The sequence below is a fragment of the Mustela lutreola genome, chromosome 7, assembly GCF_030435805.1.
Source record: "Mustela lutreola isolate mMusLut2 chromosome 7, mMusLut2.pri, whole genome shotgun sequence".
Lineage (NCBI taxonomy): Eukaryota > Metazoa > Chordata > Mammalia > Carnivora > Mustelidae > Mustela > Mustela lutreola.
In genome coordinates, this window is record NC_081296.1 from 122,726,257 (window position 1) to 122,740,103 (window position 13,847).

General features: G+C 53.3%; 1 protein-coding gene across 2 annotated transcripts in view; it reads right to left on the reverse strand.

Annotated features, from left to right (window-relative positions):
• RIN3 (Ras and Rab interactor 3) overlaps positions 1-13,847 on the reverse strand; it is a 116,625-nt gene that overhangs the window by 36,369 nt on the left and 66,409 nt on the right. For both annotated transcript variants that reach the window (XM_059182462.1, XM_059182461.1), the window contains exons 4-5: positions 7,833-7,905; positions 1,585-1,676 (exon numbers count right to left, since the gene is read on the reverse strand). In XM_059182462.1, the coding sequence (XP_059038445.1) occupies positions 1,585-1,676; positions 7,833-7,905 (165 nt within the window). The remainder of the gene's footprint in view (positions 1-1,584; positions 1,677-7,832; positions 7,906-13,847) is intronic.

The following is a 13,847-nucleotide window of genomic DNA, read 5'->3' on the forward strand; positions in this document are numbered from 1 at the left end:
GAGATCACAGTCCTGCAGGACGGTCTCCCCCCCTACCCTTTACCAAGGTCTTAGATATTTACAAGGAAAATGCATTCCTATCAACAGCCTAACTTCCAGAGACCCAGAGAATTTCCTGGAGCCCTAACCTCCCCCTCTCTTCCATGAGTGATGTGGGAAACTGAGGCAGAAGGGAACGGAAACAAAGTTAAATTTCTTTATGACCTGTAGCCCACTGACAAGGGCCTGAGACAGGCAGAACGTGACATCCCTCCTGGGAACTCCCAACTGTCTTAATGTTAGTGCCTTACTAGAAGGAGAAACAACTTTAGCTTGATAACAGCCGGGCCCCCAGGATCCTAAGAGTCTTCTGCAGCATGTGAAAGTCCTTTGGGATGCCTCCCTTTGTCCTTCCCTCCCCCAACTCCCAAGTATATAATTGTTACACTCGCATCCCTAGTGCGGCAACCCTTATCGGCCCAAGGGCCCTGTCCCCGTGCTTTCATAATACCACTTTTTCGAACCAAAGACGTCTCAAGAATTCTTTCTTGGCCATTGGCTCTGGGCCTCACCCACGTTCCAAAACCGTGCATGAGGGTTCTTCCCATGACCTCACTGTGGGGCCCCAGAGGTGCTATGTAGTTTCCGACTCGTGCGAGCAATAAACCTTTATTTGTTCAGTCTCCAAATGGTTGTTGCAAACGTCAGGCATCTTGCAAACGTCCTAAGAACCCGAGGGCCGGTCCAACCCCAAATCAGGCACTGAGAGGCTGAGACCAGCACACAACATGGCCTGAACCCCATTGTGTTCAAGGCCTCGGGCACACAGACCCCTCCTATCAGAAGTAAACCTCCCCAGATCGACCCCCAGCATCTTCCGCTCCCTGCTGACTTGGCCTCAAACCGGGCCCTGACTGCGGCAGAACAATGGAGAAGGTCATGAAGTGTTGCCGAGGGCCGGCGGGGAGGCCCTGCTCGGGGTCAGAAAGGCGCCGGCAAACATCCCAGCTCTGTGCTTTCCCGCCTGGCCCACTCTGGACACACTTCTCCGCGGTGCTCAGTGCTTTTGAATCTTGAAAATGGGGACACGAGGACGACACAAAGACAATGCCACGCAAGTACGAAGTGTCATTACGCCACTTCAGACCTGAGGGGAGAGGTCACTGGGGCTGCGCGGGTTACTGACCCATCCCTCTCCCCATATCTTGTTCACAGCCATGTTCCTGTCGCCCTTGCTTCTGGCAAGGGTGGACCTGGAGCCAGGGCTGGGGTCATGCTGGTGCCCAGCTCTGGTCAGCGGATGAAGGACCAGGTGTTTGGCTCAGGCTTTCCCAGAGCCTCGTCCTGGCAGTGGGGTCAGCCTGTGCTGACCGGCCCTGGCTCCCCCGGACCCCGCAAGGCTGTGCATCAGACCTTCTGGGCGGTTGTAAAAGGTGCCCTTTTGAAAACTGGGAGACTATCCGGGCTACGGGGCCTTGGCAGCCTGGGGAGCGGGACGGGAGGTCCCACAGGAGCTGGGACTCAGTCTGAGGGGCTGCCCCTGTGCCCCTCTGGTCGTTGCATCCTAAAGCCCTGCTCCTACCCTGAACCTCAGAGGGGACTTACCCAGGCCCAGGTTGGAGATGGTCTCGAGGTCTGTGAAGCTGCTGGCCTCCAGGATGGCCTGGGGCAGCCTCAGCGTGAAAGGCAACAAGTCTCTGTGGAGACAGGAAAGGCCAGAGGTCATGTTGGGGAGAAGGACCCGTGTGTCTGTTCCCTGGCCCCCCCACTGGCTGCTGGGGCCTCCAGGCAGACTAGAAACTTCCCTGGGGCTGAGGGGCTGAGCCCTGTGGATGAGGAAGCAACCAGTCCGATGCAGTCCTGGGCCAGCCCTGAGGGACCCGCAGAAATGGGAGACTCTTCTCCCTGGTTGCTTGTTTTCCTGTATCGTGGGAAGCCCAGGTAGCTTCCTCCAACAGTGCCCTTCTGGGTGGAGAAACCTAGCCCCTCCTGTCTGCTACCCACTGCTGCTCCACACAGAGATGGGCAGAGAGCACCCAGTCAGACTTGCTCAGTGAAGGCTACCAGTCAGCCCCTCGGGGCGCTGAGGCCCCGACCCAGACTGCGCTCTCAGCTCTCATTCCCACCTCAGGCCACCACTACCCCAATCTCTAACTTGGCAGGGTGGTACCATTCAGTCCCGTGTTGCCTCAGTTTACCTGGGTGGTTGTCTGGCCTACCAGCTGGGTTTCCAGCAGCTCCTCAGTCTCTGTGTATGTTGCCATGGGCAGCAGAGTCCCTCAGCTCCTCTGGGGTCCACCCCCCATGCCCCAGGGCAGTCTCCCACACTCTCTCAGCCACCTCCTCTGTTGGTCAAGATGCTGCCGGGATGGCAGGGGACCAGGGCCAACCCGGGACCACCGCATCCAGGGCCTTCCAAGGCCTTCCAGGGCCTTCCTGGCCCCCACTCGGCCTTGTGCGCCAGCTCCTCCATTCTGCCCACCACACACCCTTCCTTTGCACTCAGGGGCCTCCCGCGCTCATTTGCTTAGAGGGTGTGTGCCTTGCTCATTCCCACCTCTCGCATCCCAGGCGACGGCATCTACTTCGATTCCACAGAGCCTCTGAGGCTGTGCCACCATGGACCACGTCCTCCTCCGTGACCTGGTTACGTGCAAGGATTTCATCTGTCCCCGCTCCCTGCCACAATAGCCAATGCACCCCTTCAACCAGGGGCCACCTCTTCTGATCCAAGGAGAAGTACCCACGGGAGGGGGTGTTTGCTGGGCAACTAGTAGGTGCCCAGGCACTGGGCTGGGTGTTTGCAGGCCTTATGTCACATGACAGTATTACTATTTTTTCTTAAGATTTATTTATTTGTTTTGCAGGGGGAGGGGCAGAGGCAGAGGGAGAAGCAGACTCCCCGCTGAGCAGGGAACCCCGACACAGGGCTCGATCCCAGGACTCCGGGATCATGACCTGACCTGAAGTCAAGAGTCGGATGCTCAACTGATTGCACCCCCCAAGCACCCCGATATACAGTAATCAGCTATTACTATAACAGAGCACCCTTATGGGTAGGTATTAATACCTTTGTATTACTTAATTTATTACAGATCAGAATCCCATGGGGGAGCTGCTAAAAAAACAGATTTCCAGAACTGTGCACTTAGGTTCCCAGGGTTGGGTCTGGGGATGGGCCAGGAATCCCTATTTTCACCAGCTCTCAAGAGGATGCTGATGGACACAGCCTGGGAATCAGAGGCCCCAAAAGCAAGGGCTATCGGTAACCATAAAAATTAAGCACCTCTCCAGGTGTGTGTGCCTGTGTGAGTGTGTGTGTGTGTGTGTGTGTGTGTGTGTGCCATACTTACAATCTCATATATATATAGAAATATATTCTCACACATAGATTCCCATACATATATATTCTCATACTCAGGAGAATATGTATTCTCATTCTTGTATTTTCCTGACATAATGGACTACTAAGTCCATTAAAAAGCATTCATAAAAAGAGAAATTTAAAAAATGGAATAATGCTCCAATGGAATCAGAATGAATGTTCTAATATGTTCCCCCCGCACGCTGGTGAGTCAGCTGTGTAACCTCCTAGGGTGGTCTCAGTTCTAGCCAGTGTCTTTGGACCAGAGTCTTTTTTGACCATGACTGCCAGTTAGAACCACATCTGGCATCCTGCTTCCTTGCCTGTGCAGTACGTGTGCACACACGCTCTCTCCCACACTCATACACAATCATGCGTAACTAGAGCAAGAGTTTAACAAAACAAGATTTATTTCAACGTACATGAGACACATTCTGATATTTACCAGTCTAGTTTAATTTTTCGTTTAAAAGGACAGCAGTCATGGGGCGCCTGGGTGACTCAGTCGGTTAGGCGTCTGACTCTTGGGTTTCGGCTCAGATCTGATCTCATGGGTTGTGAGATCAAGCCCCACGTTAGGCTCCATGCTCAGTGGGGAGTCTGCTTGGATAGTCTCTCCTTCTGACACACCCCCCGCTTTTGTAGCCTTGCTCTTGCTCCCTCTCAAATAAGTAAATAAAATCTTAAGAAAAAAAAAAAAAAAAGGACAGCCGTCATGATCCAACAGATGGATGTTATGACCCCCTCTAGGGTCATAGGAGTTGGAGGTCAGTGGGTGGGGCTGAAAGTTCCAATCCTCCAAACCCGGGGTCTCCCTGTCACCAGCCCCTCCTGAGGCCACTTAGGGGCCCTGCCTGGGTCAGCTCTCAGCACAAACTCAGGGAGCACTGAAGGGGGCTCATTAGGACCAACAAAACCCACCCTATCACTTGGGAAATCCCAAAGGGTTTTAGGAGCTTTGTGTCAGGAATGGGGACAAAGACCAAACCAGATAACTTCCATGTTATACTCCACTCCCTCCTGGGCTTTACCCAGGATTGAAAAACACCACATACCAATGATACTATCTAGAGTTTATGCCAGTTCTCTCTTCCCCTGAGGGCTCAGCAACCCTGCCCAGAGGCTAACGGCCCCCCAGTTCACAAGGCTACTGACTCCTGGGCGTGCTGAGAATTTGTCCTCACAATCCTTCAAGGGGGCTTAGTAGTGTTCCTGGTTTGTACGAAGTGTTCCAGAAATGACCAAGTGTGTTCATGCCTCTGTTGCTCTGGAAAGGAGCCCCAACATCTCCTTGGCCCCTCTGCTCCCCTACTCCTCTCTGCAGTGGCTGTCCCTACCCTGCTCAGTTCCTCCAACTGTTGCTGAGGCAGGGGCCTCCTCATAGTGCCTGTGTGGCTGCTGTGGCCCCGGACTGGTCTCCCCTCTCCCCTTGACTCTATTCCACCACCTACTGCAGCTCTGCAGCTCTGCTACAGTGCATACTGATGTCACCACAGCTCCTGGGCATGGCATTCAAGGTCTCCCCTCTCATCCCCACCCATGTGTCTGGTTCTCCCCCCGCAGCCATGCCCAAGCTTCCCACTGCCAAGTTTTTGCCTGTGCTATTTCCATTACCTAGAATTCTCTTCCTGCCCTTCCTTGCCTGGCCTCTGAAGTCACCTCTTCTACAAGAAGGCCCAGACCCTCCCATTAATGGAAGGGGAGAACTGAAGGGGAGCAGCACACACACCCTCTCACTCCAAGCCTGTACGGGGTGGGGGAGGGACGGGAAGAAGTACCCGGGGCTCAGGAGTCCAGACAAGCTTAGGTTAAATTGGCTGAGAACTCAGCTGTGCAACCCGAGCTAGAGACATCCCCAGCCTCAGTTTCCCTGTCTGTAAGAACACACGCCAGGACCTCCGGCAAGCCCTTGCAGGGATCTTCAGGTAGGACCTCCAGCACAACCTGGGGGCAGGAGGCATCTGTCCCTGGAGTGGGTCTCCAGGTGAGAACACCTATCCACAAGGCCGCAGTAGGGGTTAGAAAGGACTCTGTGGGCAGAGCGTAGACCAAGCCGACTCAGCAGCACAGACATCGGGTCAGTGGGAGCTGGTCTGCACCGTCGCCGCTGCCGTCCCACGCGGACCCATGGATGCCGGTCACCCGCTCCGCCCGCCCGCCGCCCCCGCCCCCCACCCCCAGCGCAGCCTCGGTGCGGCGGCCTGCTCCCGAGGGCTGGCACCTGCGGCGCTCAGTGGCTTGTCATGGCATGCTGGAGCCTCACGGCCTGTCCCATCAGCCCCAGGGGGAGCCACAAATGCCTCCGCTTTGGGGGCACAAAAGCCCAGCCCCATTGGTAGATGACCCCGAGGTCTCGCCTATGCTCAGGAAAGCCTCTGGGGTCCTGCTGAGGCTGGGATGTCTCCTGCAATCGCGTCCTTGCAGGGCTTCTCTGCCTGCCCCATCCTGCTCCCCCTTCCTCCCCACTGTGCTCTCCTTGGTGGGGGGGGCAAGTCCTCTCAACTCTTGCCCGTAAGAGTACCCCTCACTAAGCTATTACTGTGCCCCATCCCAGAGCTGCTGAGTCAGTCTCGGGGTTGGGGGAGGGAGGCAGGTGTCTATATTTTTCACTGGCCCCCCTGGGTGATATGGGACCCAGGCTGGTCTGGGAAGCCTCTCTAGTCCTCACACCAGACTACCCTCCAGCCTGGAGCATTCGGGGGAGCTCCCCAAAGCGGAACCTGTAGCTTCCTGCGTGTGGGGGGCGGGATGTTGTGGGCTGGGGGGCGTGGCGTGGCGGGGGCGGGGGCGTGGTGGGGCAGGATGTCGGGTAAGCGAATTCCTCCAATGAACGCTCTGGCGCTGTGTTGCTCCTCCTCTATCATCCCTTTGACAGGTGAGGCCACAACTGGCAGGATAGGCCAGGTGACAGCCAGGGGACAGCCTCCAGCTCCTAAACTGGGGTTCTTCCATGGCACCCCACCCCTGACACATGGCCTTGGCGCTGTCGCCAAATACAGCACGTTGACACCCAAACATATGGGCTCTGTGCCCTGTGATCTCCTTGTGGTTCCCAGAGCAGTAGAGGGCGGGCAAACAGGTACCGGCACAGAGAAACAGCCACCGGAGGCCGGACGGTTGGGAGGTGACGGTGTGAGCTTGGTGACTAGGGCTCCAGATCTTCCTGGACAGACAAAATCACTGCCCCCAGCGGACATGGAACTAGGACACCTTCTGGCTGATGGGCAGTGTGCTGTGTCTTTATCCTGCCCTTCTCCAGCACCCCTCTAACGGGCATCAGCACCCCCATTTCACAGGAGAGGAAGTCGTGCCTCAGAGAGATGAGGTAATGAGCTCAAGCTGTGGGCTCAGGGATTATGTCATTGTTTTATTTATTCATTCAAAGCACCTGGCCTGTACCCAGCACCATGCCAGGCACGCCCGTCCGAGATAAGAACCTCTCAGAACCGGAGCGGGCCTGTCCGCCTGAGAGCTTGGCATTGCAAGGTACACCACGGCCCCGGGGGCCTCAGGGGCTTTGCCTGGCACGCCCGGAGGAACATGCTAGGTCGTCTGAATTAGCGTGCGAGGCACACAGTGGGGCGGTCGTAGCAAAGCTCACGGACCTCGGAGCTTTAAGTACCTTGAATCTCCACCCTGCCTTTAACCAGCTGCGCCCCCTGAGCAAGTTCCTTCTCTTGGTCTCAGCTTTCTCATCTGTGAAATGGGAACTGTCTGCCAGATTTATGAAGGTAATGGACAGCGCAGCACCGCTTACCGTACCCGCGAGCTCCTGACAGGAGGCCATGGCTGACAGCGACCATTGCCAGCATCACCCTTCCTGCCCGCCGGAGCCCAGGAGGGGCCCGCTAGGCAGGAGGGCTCTTCTGGGATGAGCACGGTTTTCACTGAGCGGCAGCAAGGATGGGTCTCTCCGTAGCACAGAGATGTGGGCCTGGAGCCCCGAACCCCGAGACACCCTGTCCTGCCCATCTTGTCAAGGCCCTGCAGCTTAAGCCATGACGGTGCGAAGATGTATTTTTACGTTCCTATTGACCTGAAACCAGTTCTGAGTAAACAGAGCAGCTCTGAGGGTGGCGACCAGGCACCCACCCCGCCCAGCAGTGACTTCAGAATCACAGGCTCTGTCCCACTGAAGGGTATCTGCCCTTCCTGTTGTCCCCACAGGAAGTGCCATCTGCCACCCCTGCAACAGGGTGGGTCAGGTCAGCACGGGGCTCCAGGGCATCCTGGAAGCTGGGGTGAGGGGCAGTGAGCCAGGGGGCAGGGGGTGATGGGGGTGGGGTCCTGCGAGGCCAGCCTAAGGGAGCCTCAGAGCCCACTCCTCCCCTCATGGTTACCAGGGCAAAGCCAGGGACTGTCCCCTCTCTCTGCACCCTCTGGGCTGCACCTTTCCTTCTGGGGGCCTCCCCGGGACCCTCACCCCCACCCCAGGGTTCAGGGACGTCTGTTGCACTCTGATGCCCCTCCGTGGGTCAGGCGTACTCACCTACTGACACAGTAGAATGCGATCAGTCTGAAGATGTCCTCAAACACAAGAACCGAGCCTTCCAAGTACAATACTGTGGAGAGATGACAAAAGCCTTGGGTGAATATTCCTGCCAGAGAGGAGGCTCTCTGAGGGTTGGGGGCCGTGACTGCCATCTTCACGGTGGGTCCCGGCACCTGCTACAGGGCCTGGCATCTGCAGTTTCATACATACATATCTGCTGCCAATCTGACCACAGGGGAGCGGGAACCAACCTTCTAAGGTGTTATTCCACTGAGATTTGGGGGGATTATTACAGCAATTGGTGTTGTCTTTAATCTACAGTCATCATTTGGGGGCAAAATGACACAGACAACTCTAGATTGTATGAGCAGAATCAAACATCTAATGGATCTGGGTTGTCTTGGCCTGACAAGGAGCTATGAGGCACCAACAGGAGGCAAGTTGCCCAGATCAGTCTTGGCTTCCAGGAGATACAGCAATGCCAGCGGAGGGCCACTGGCCCTTCTCCCAAGAATGCTTGGGCCTATGAGAACCTTCCTTGATTCGGCTGCATGGGTAACCCAAGAGTGAGGGTGACCCCGATAATTTCCAGCTCTGACAACAAAGAGGGACCAATGCATTTGGCCAAGGTCCCATCCCATGGTGGATATGGCTCATCGGAGGGGCAGGCAGGGTGCTGGACTGTGCCTGAAAGGGGAACATGGTGCCACACTCTGCTCGGGACCCTCAGGGCAAGGGGCCGAGAGAAGCTACGTGAGTTGGTTGAGGTCCACTGCCCATCTTGGCTGCCATCCACCCTCATGACGCCTGTCACCCCAGGGCACCATATGCCCAACAGGGGACGCCCACAGTGAACGGTCTTTGGCATCAGAAGCACCGAAAAACTAAGTGTGTCACATTTCAGTTCTAGTTTCCTCAGGTTCTTCTCGCATCCATACGACAGAAGGAAAGGTGGGACCTGGATCCAACCAGGAGCTCAGCTCCTCCAGCTGCAAAAGGAGGAAGCCTTTCCCACCCTAAACACACCCGCATCTCGCTGACAGCAAGCTGTCCTGTTTTCGGAGCCCAGGACAGTGTTTTGCTGCACTGGTGCTCTGTGAGAGGGGCACACACGAACTGAAATGTCTTGTTCCAACAGCTTTATTTTTATATTTGCCTTCTTTCAACATACTAGACACTCTGCTCAACAGTTAACATGATTTTTTAAAAAGAAGTTCACATTCATCATCTATTTATGGCAAAGAAATAATGGTTTCCCATTAGGATAGCTATAAACACTTTAAAAGGGAGTTTAAAGAAAAATGCTAAGTAGATTATAGGACCCGTGGTACTCGGAAAAGTCAGAAATGTCAGTCCAAAGAATGACCATTCTCTGTGAATAGCGGCGGGGCAGTCCACAGCGCCACCTAGTGCTGGCATTTGGTACATCGCTGACTTTCTCAAGAAGCGAGGGACCACGGAGCCTGGGACCAAAAAGACATCCTGTAGCCTCAAGAGGTAGGGAGAGCTCCGTCTATATAGTGGGATCCCTGATGGCAGGGTTAGAAGTGACGCCCGCAGGAAGCCAAGACTAGCACACTGGGAGGGAGGGCTCAGTAGCAGCTTTAAGATAAAGTCAGCCACGCCCCCTTCTGTGCCTCCTGATCCTTTCTGTGAAGCCATTTTCCTTAACCTCAGTTTACCAACCGTCTTCTTGCTGGGCAGCAGCTGGGGTGCAGGCACCAGAGCTCATTCCTTTTGGGGCCCAGAACCCAGCACAGGTGTATACATTGTCAACTTTGTGCTGTTAAACTTGCGGATTTATAAAATTGTGAGCCACAGTGAAAGCTCTGGGTTTCTATTTAACTTGACCTCTTCTGCCCCAGCCCCAGGTACCTTCCACATCTCCCACACTATCCATACACAGATGGTGGCAAAGGCTTCCCATCACCCCACGGACCAGCTGGGGGAGCTCGCGCTTGCCAGGGCCAGGGTGTGACCCAAATCTGAGTCTCCCCCCAGGACCCAGCACAACAGGGTGCAGTTTGGGAGATCGATACATGTTTATTAAATAGCCATCTGGGAGGGAGACATAAGAGGTCTGGGGGCACTTGGGTGGGGACCTTAGGCCTCCCACTGCATGGATCGTTAGCCCTCCCCTGCAGGAGTCCACAGGGACCCCTCAGACTTGGGGGAACCCTCACAGACAGCCTTCCACCATTCTGGAGCCTGGGCTAATGCACATCGGTAAGGGACAATCCTTTGTCCCCATGAGTGATGGGCGGGCTGTGCTCCCAGGACTGTCCTGGGTTCTGTGCAGTTCCGGCCTAGTGGCTTGGTGTGGGTGCCCCGGCCCAGTGGCCTGACTGTGGGCATGCCTCCGTCGTCTTTTTATTTATCCTCTCTGTGCCTGGGTTTCTTCAGCTGTACAACAGGGATAATAAAGTAGCCCCCTATTACAGGTTGAACTGCATTCTCTCCAGAAGATACGATGAACTCCTAACGCCTGGTACGTGTGAATGTGACCTCATTTGGAAACAGGATCTTTGCAGAAGTCACCCAGTGAACGTGCTGTCAGACTGGATTGGGGTGAACCCTACATTCCATGAATGGTGTCCTTATAAAAACATGAAGACATGGAGACACACACACAGGGGAAGCCATGTAAGACACAGGAGTGAGGCCTCTGTAGGGCAAGCAACACCAGAGTGCTGGTTGTCACCAGCACCTGGGAGAGAGGGGTGGAACGGATCCTCCCTGATCTGCAGACAGAACCCACCTGCACCACACCTCAATTCCAGATTTCTGGCCTCTACAACTGCAAGAATTAGTGTGTGTTGCTTTAGGCCACCCGGCCTATGTGACTTTGTCCCAGCGGCCCTGGGAAACTCATGTGCCCGCTCATAAGCAAAACCCATCCACCAGAGCTTCCAGAAGGGTTCACAGCATGGTCAGCCAGCGAGGGTACAGGATTACTAAACCCTAACTTGAAACAAGCAAGCTGAGGGATGACTGGGTGGCTCAGTCAGTGAAGTGTCTGCTTTTGGCTCAGGTCATGATCCCAAGGGCATGGAATCGAGCCCAGTGTCAGGCTCCTTACTCAGGGGGGATCTTGCTTCTCCCTCTCCCTGTGCCTTCCGCCTCAGCTTGTGCTCTCTCTCTCTCTCTGACAAATAAATAAATAAAATCTTAAAAACAAACAAACAAACAGTAAGCTAGTCACGGTGTGAGGTAGGGCTGGAGATGGAAGGATTTTTTGTGGCTTTGCCTGGCATTATTTTCTAGGGCTCCTCAGTAGAAAGCTTGTCCCTTGGTGGAGGTGACGGGGGGTGGGTGAGGGATGGGGGAGGGGTTTTCCTCACTTGGTCCCATCAACACAGTCCACATTCCACCCTCCAGGTGCTCGCTCATGCTCTTTCTCCGTGGACAAGGATCCCTCTTAACACAATTTAGCTTTTTAACTGCCTTATGGGTACAACTCATAGCACTAAGTACAAATATTCTCAGACCTATGGTGAGGGATGGACCACTATGAAGGCACCAAAACCCTGCGGACAGAGCACCCTAAGTGGGTGAATTGTAGGATATTGAATATAATAATAAGTAACTCTCAGTAAAGCCATTATTTAATAAAAAAGAAAAGAAGCCCATATACCAAGAGTTGACTGAATTTCACTGCCTGTAGTATGTTTTTCTGGGATTTTTTATAATGGGCATCTATGATTTCAGTAGGCAAAGAAACTGTCAAGTGTCTCTACATTTTTCTCTAATCTTCTAAAATTCTCCGTTAAATACTTTCTAAAGCTGATTGGTTGCCAGTGTCCTCTCAGCTGAGGCCGCTTCAGAGGCCACTCACAGCCCTGCCAGGCACAGCCTACGAGGCCCCCATGGCCTCCAACACTGAGGGGACCACGCTCTCCCTTACTCTGCGAAGCCAGAAAGAGCCTCTTCAGAAAGAGCCTCAGGAATGCCTGGTGGGCACTCTGCCCTTGGCTGCCGCCCAAGGGAGCTGTGGCCGGAGCCCAGCTAGGGAACACCCCCCAACAAAGATGCTGGTTCCAACCGGTCACCTTGGACAAGCGCCAGCAGTGAGCCCCCCGCTGGACGGTCTCTGGGGTCCTCAGCTGCAGCCTCAGTGGGCACATGTCAGGCCCTGTCTAATGCATTTCTCACTCAAAGTGTAAGACAGGAGAAGGGGTCCCCATTGGTCACACCTGGCCCAGAGGTGACAACAGGTGACGATGACAAGACACCGCTTCTGCTTCAGGAAAAGGAAATCTTTTACCTGACGACTCACCACCAATGCTGATATGGGACAGCATAGAGATGCCACGTCCTTGCACACCGGCTGGCTGCTGCCATTTACAACCTCAATGTCAAGGTGAAATAGTCACAAAGACCAGAAAACTGGTAGATCTTTTTTTCTTTCTTTCTTTCTTTAAAGAAATCCTGTTCAATTGACATTGGCTTTTTCCACTTAGCATAATTTCCTCCAGGGTCCTCCAAGTTGCTGAGTGAACCAAGAGCCTGCTCCTTTTCATTGCTGAGGACTATTTTTTGGGCCGGGCAGGCCAGTTTGCTTGGCAATTCACCCAGTTTCCAGTTTTTTAAAAGATTTTATTTATTTATTTGACAGAGAGATAGAGAGAGAGAGAGCAAGCATGTGAGTGTGCATGAGTGCGGCACAAGGAGAAGCAGACTCCCGCTGAGCAGGGAGCCTGACTCAATTCCAGGACCCCCAGATCATGACCTGAGCTGAAGGCAGGTGCACAGAACCACCGAGGAGCCCCTCCAGTGTTTAGTTATTAGGTGCAAAGCTGCTGTGGACATTTGTGTACAAGTTTCTATGTGAATGCACATCTTTCTTTCTCTAGGTTTCCCAAGAGAACAATCACTGGGAATATGGTAAAGTCTAACATCACGTTTCAAAGAAACTGCCAAACCATTTTCCCGAGTGTCTGTACCATTTTACATCCCCCCAGCAATGTGGTAGGGACCCAGTTTCTCCTCGTGCTCGCCAGCATGGCGTTTTCGTTATTTTCTATTTTAGCCATTCTGATTGGTGTAGAATGAGATCTCATGGCTGTTTTAATTTGAATTTCAAAAGGAGAGGAGACATCCTTTCATGTGATTATTTGCCATCTGTCTATCTTCTTTGGAGAAATGTCTGTTCATGTCTTTTGCCCATTTTCTAACTGGACAGTTTTATTCTGTTTTGTTTTGTTTTTAAATATTGAGGGTTTTTTAAATTGCTTTATTAAGAGATCCATTTGTGAATGATACCGTCCAATTTGCCAATTTGAAGTGCACAATTCAATGGTCTTAGGCATGGAGGCACGTAAAAAGTTGTGCAACCCTCACCACAGTCAATTTTAGAACATTTTCATTATCCCAGAAAAGAGACCCTGTACCCAGGAGTCACTCTCCAGCCCTTCCTCTCCCATGGCCCCCGGCAACCACTAATCTATGTTCTGTCTTTATGGATTTGCCTGTTCTAGACATTTTGTGTAAGTGGACTGATACCGTGTGTTGCCTGGCTTTTTCTACCTAGCACAATGTTTTCAAGGATTGTCCATGTGGTAGGATGGGTCCATGCTTCAGTCTTCTTTATGGCTATATAAAATTCTATTGTTTGGATGGACCACATTTTGTTCACCCATTCATCACTGATGGGTGTTTGGGCTGTCTCCATTTTTTGGCTACCACAAATACTACTGCCGCAAACATGTGTGTACCCGTTTTTGTGCGGACATACACTTTCATTTCTGTTGAGTACAGACTCAGACTCAGTGGAATTCGGGGTCATACAGTAACTCCATATGTTTAAGAAACTGCCAACTGTTTTCTAAGTGACTACACCATTTTACTCTCTGCTTGCAGCATACGAGGGTTCCAACTTCTCCACTCCAATCCTTTTTGATTACAACCATCCTGGTGTGGATGAAGCAGTATCTCATTGTGGTTTTTGGTCTGCATTTCCATGATGATGGGTGATGCTAGCCTTTCTCTTTGTGCTTACTAGCCTTTCTGTAA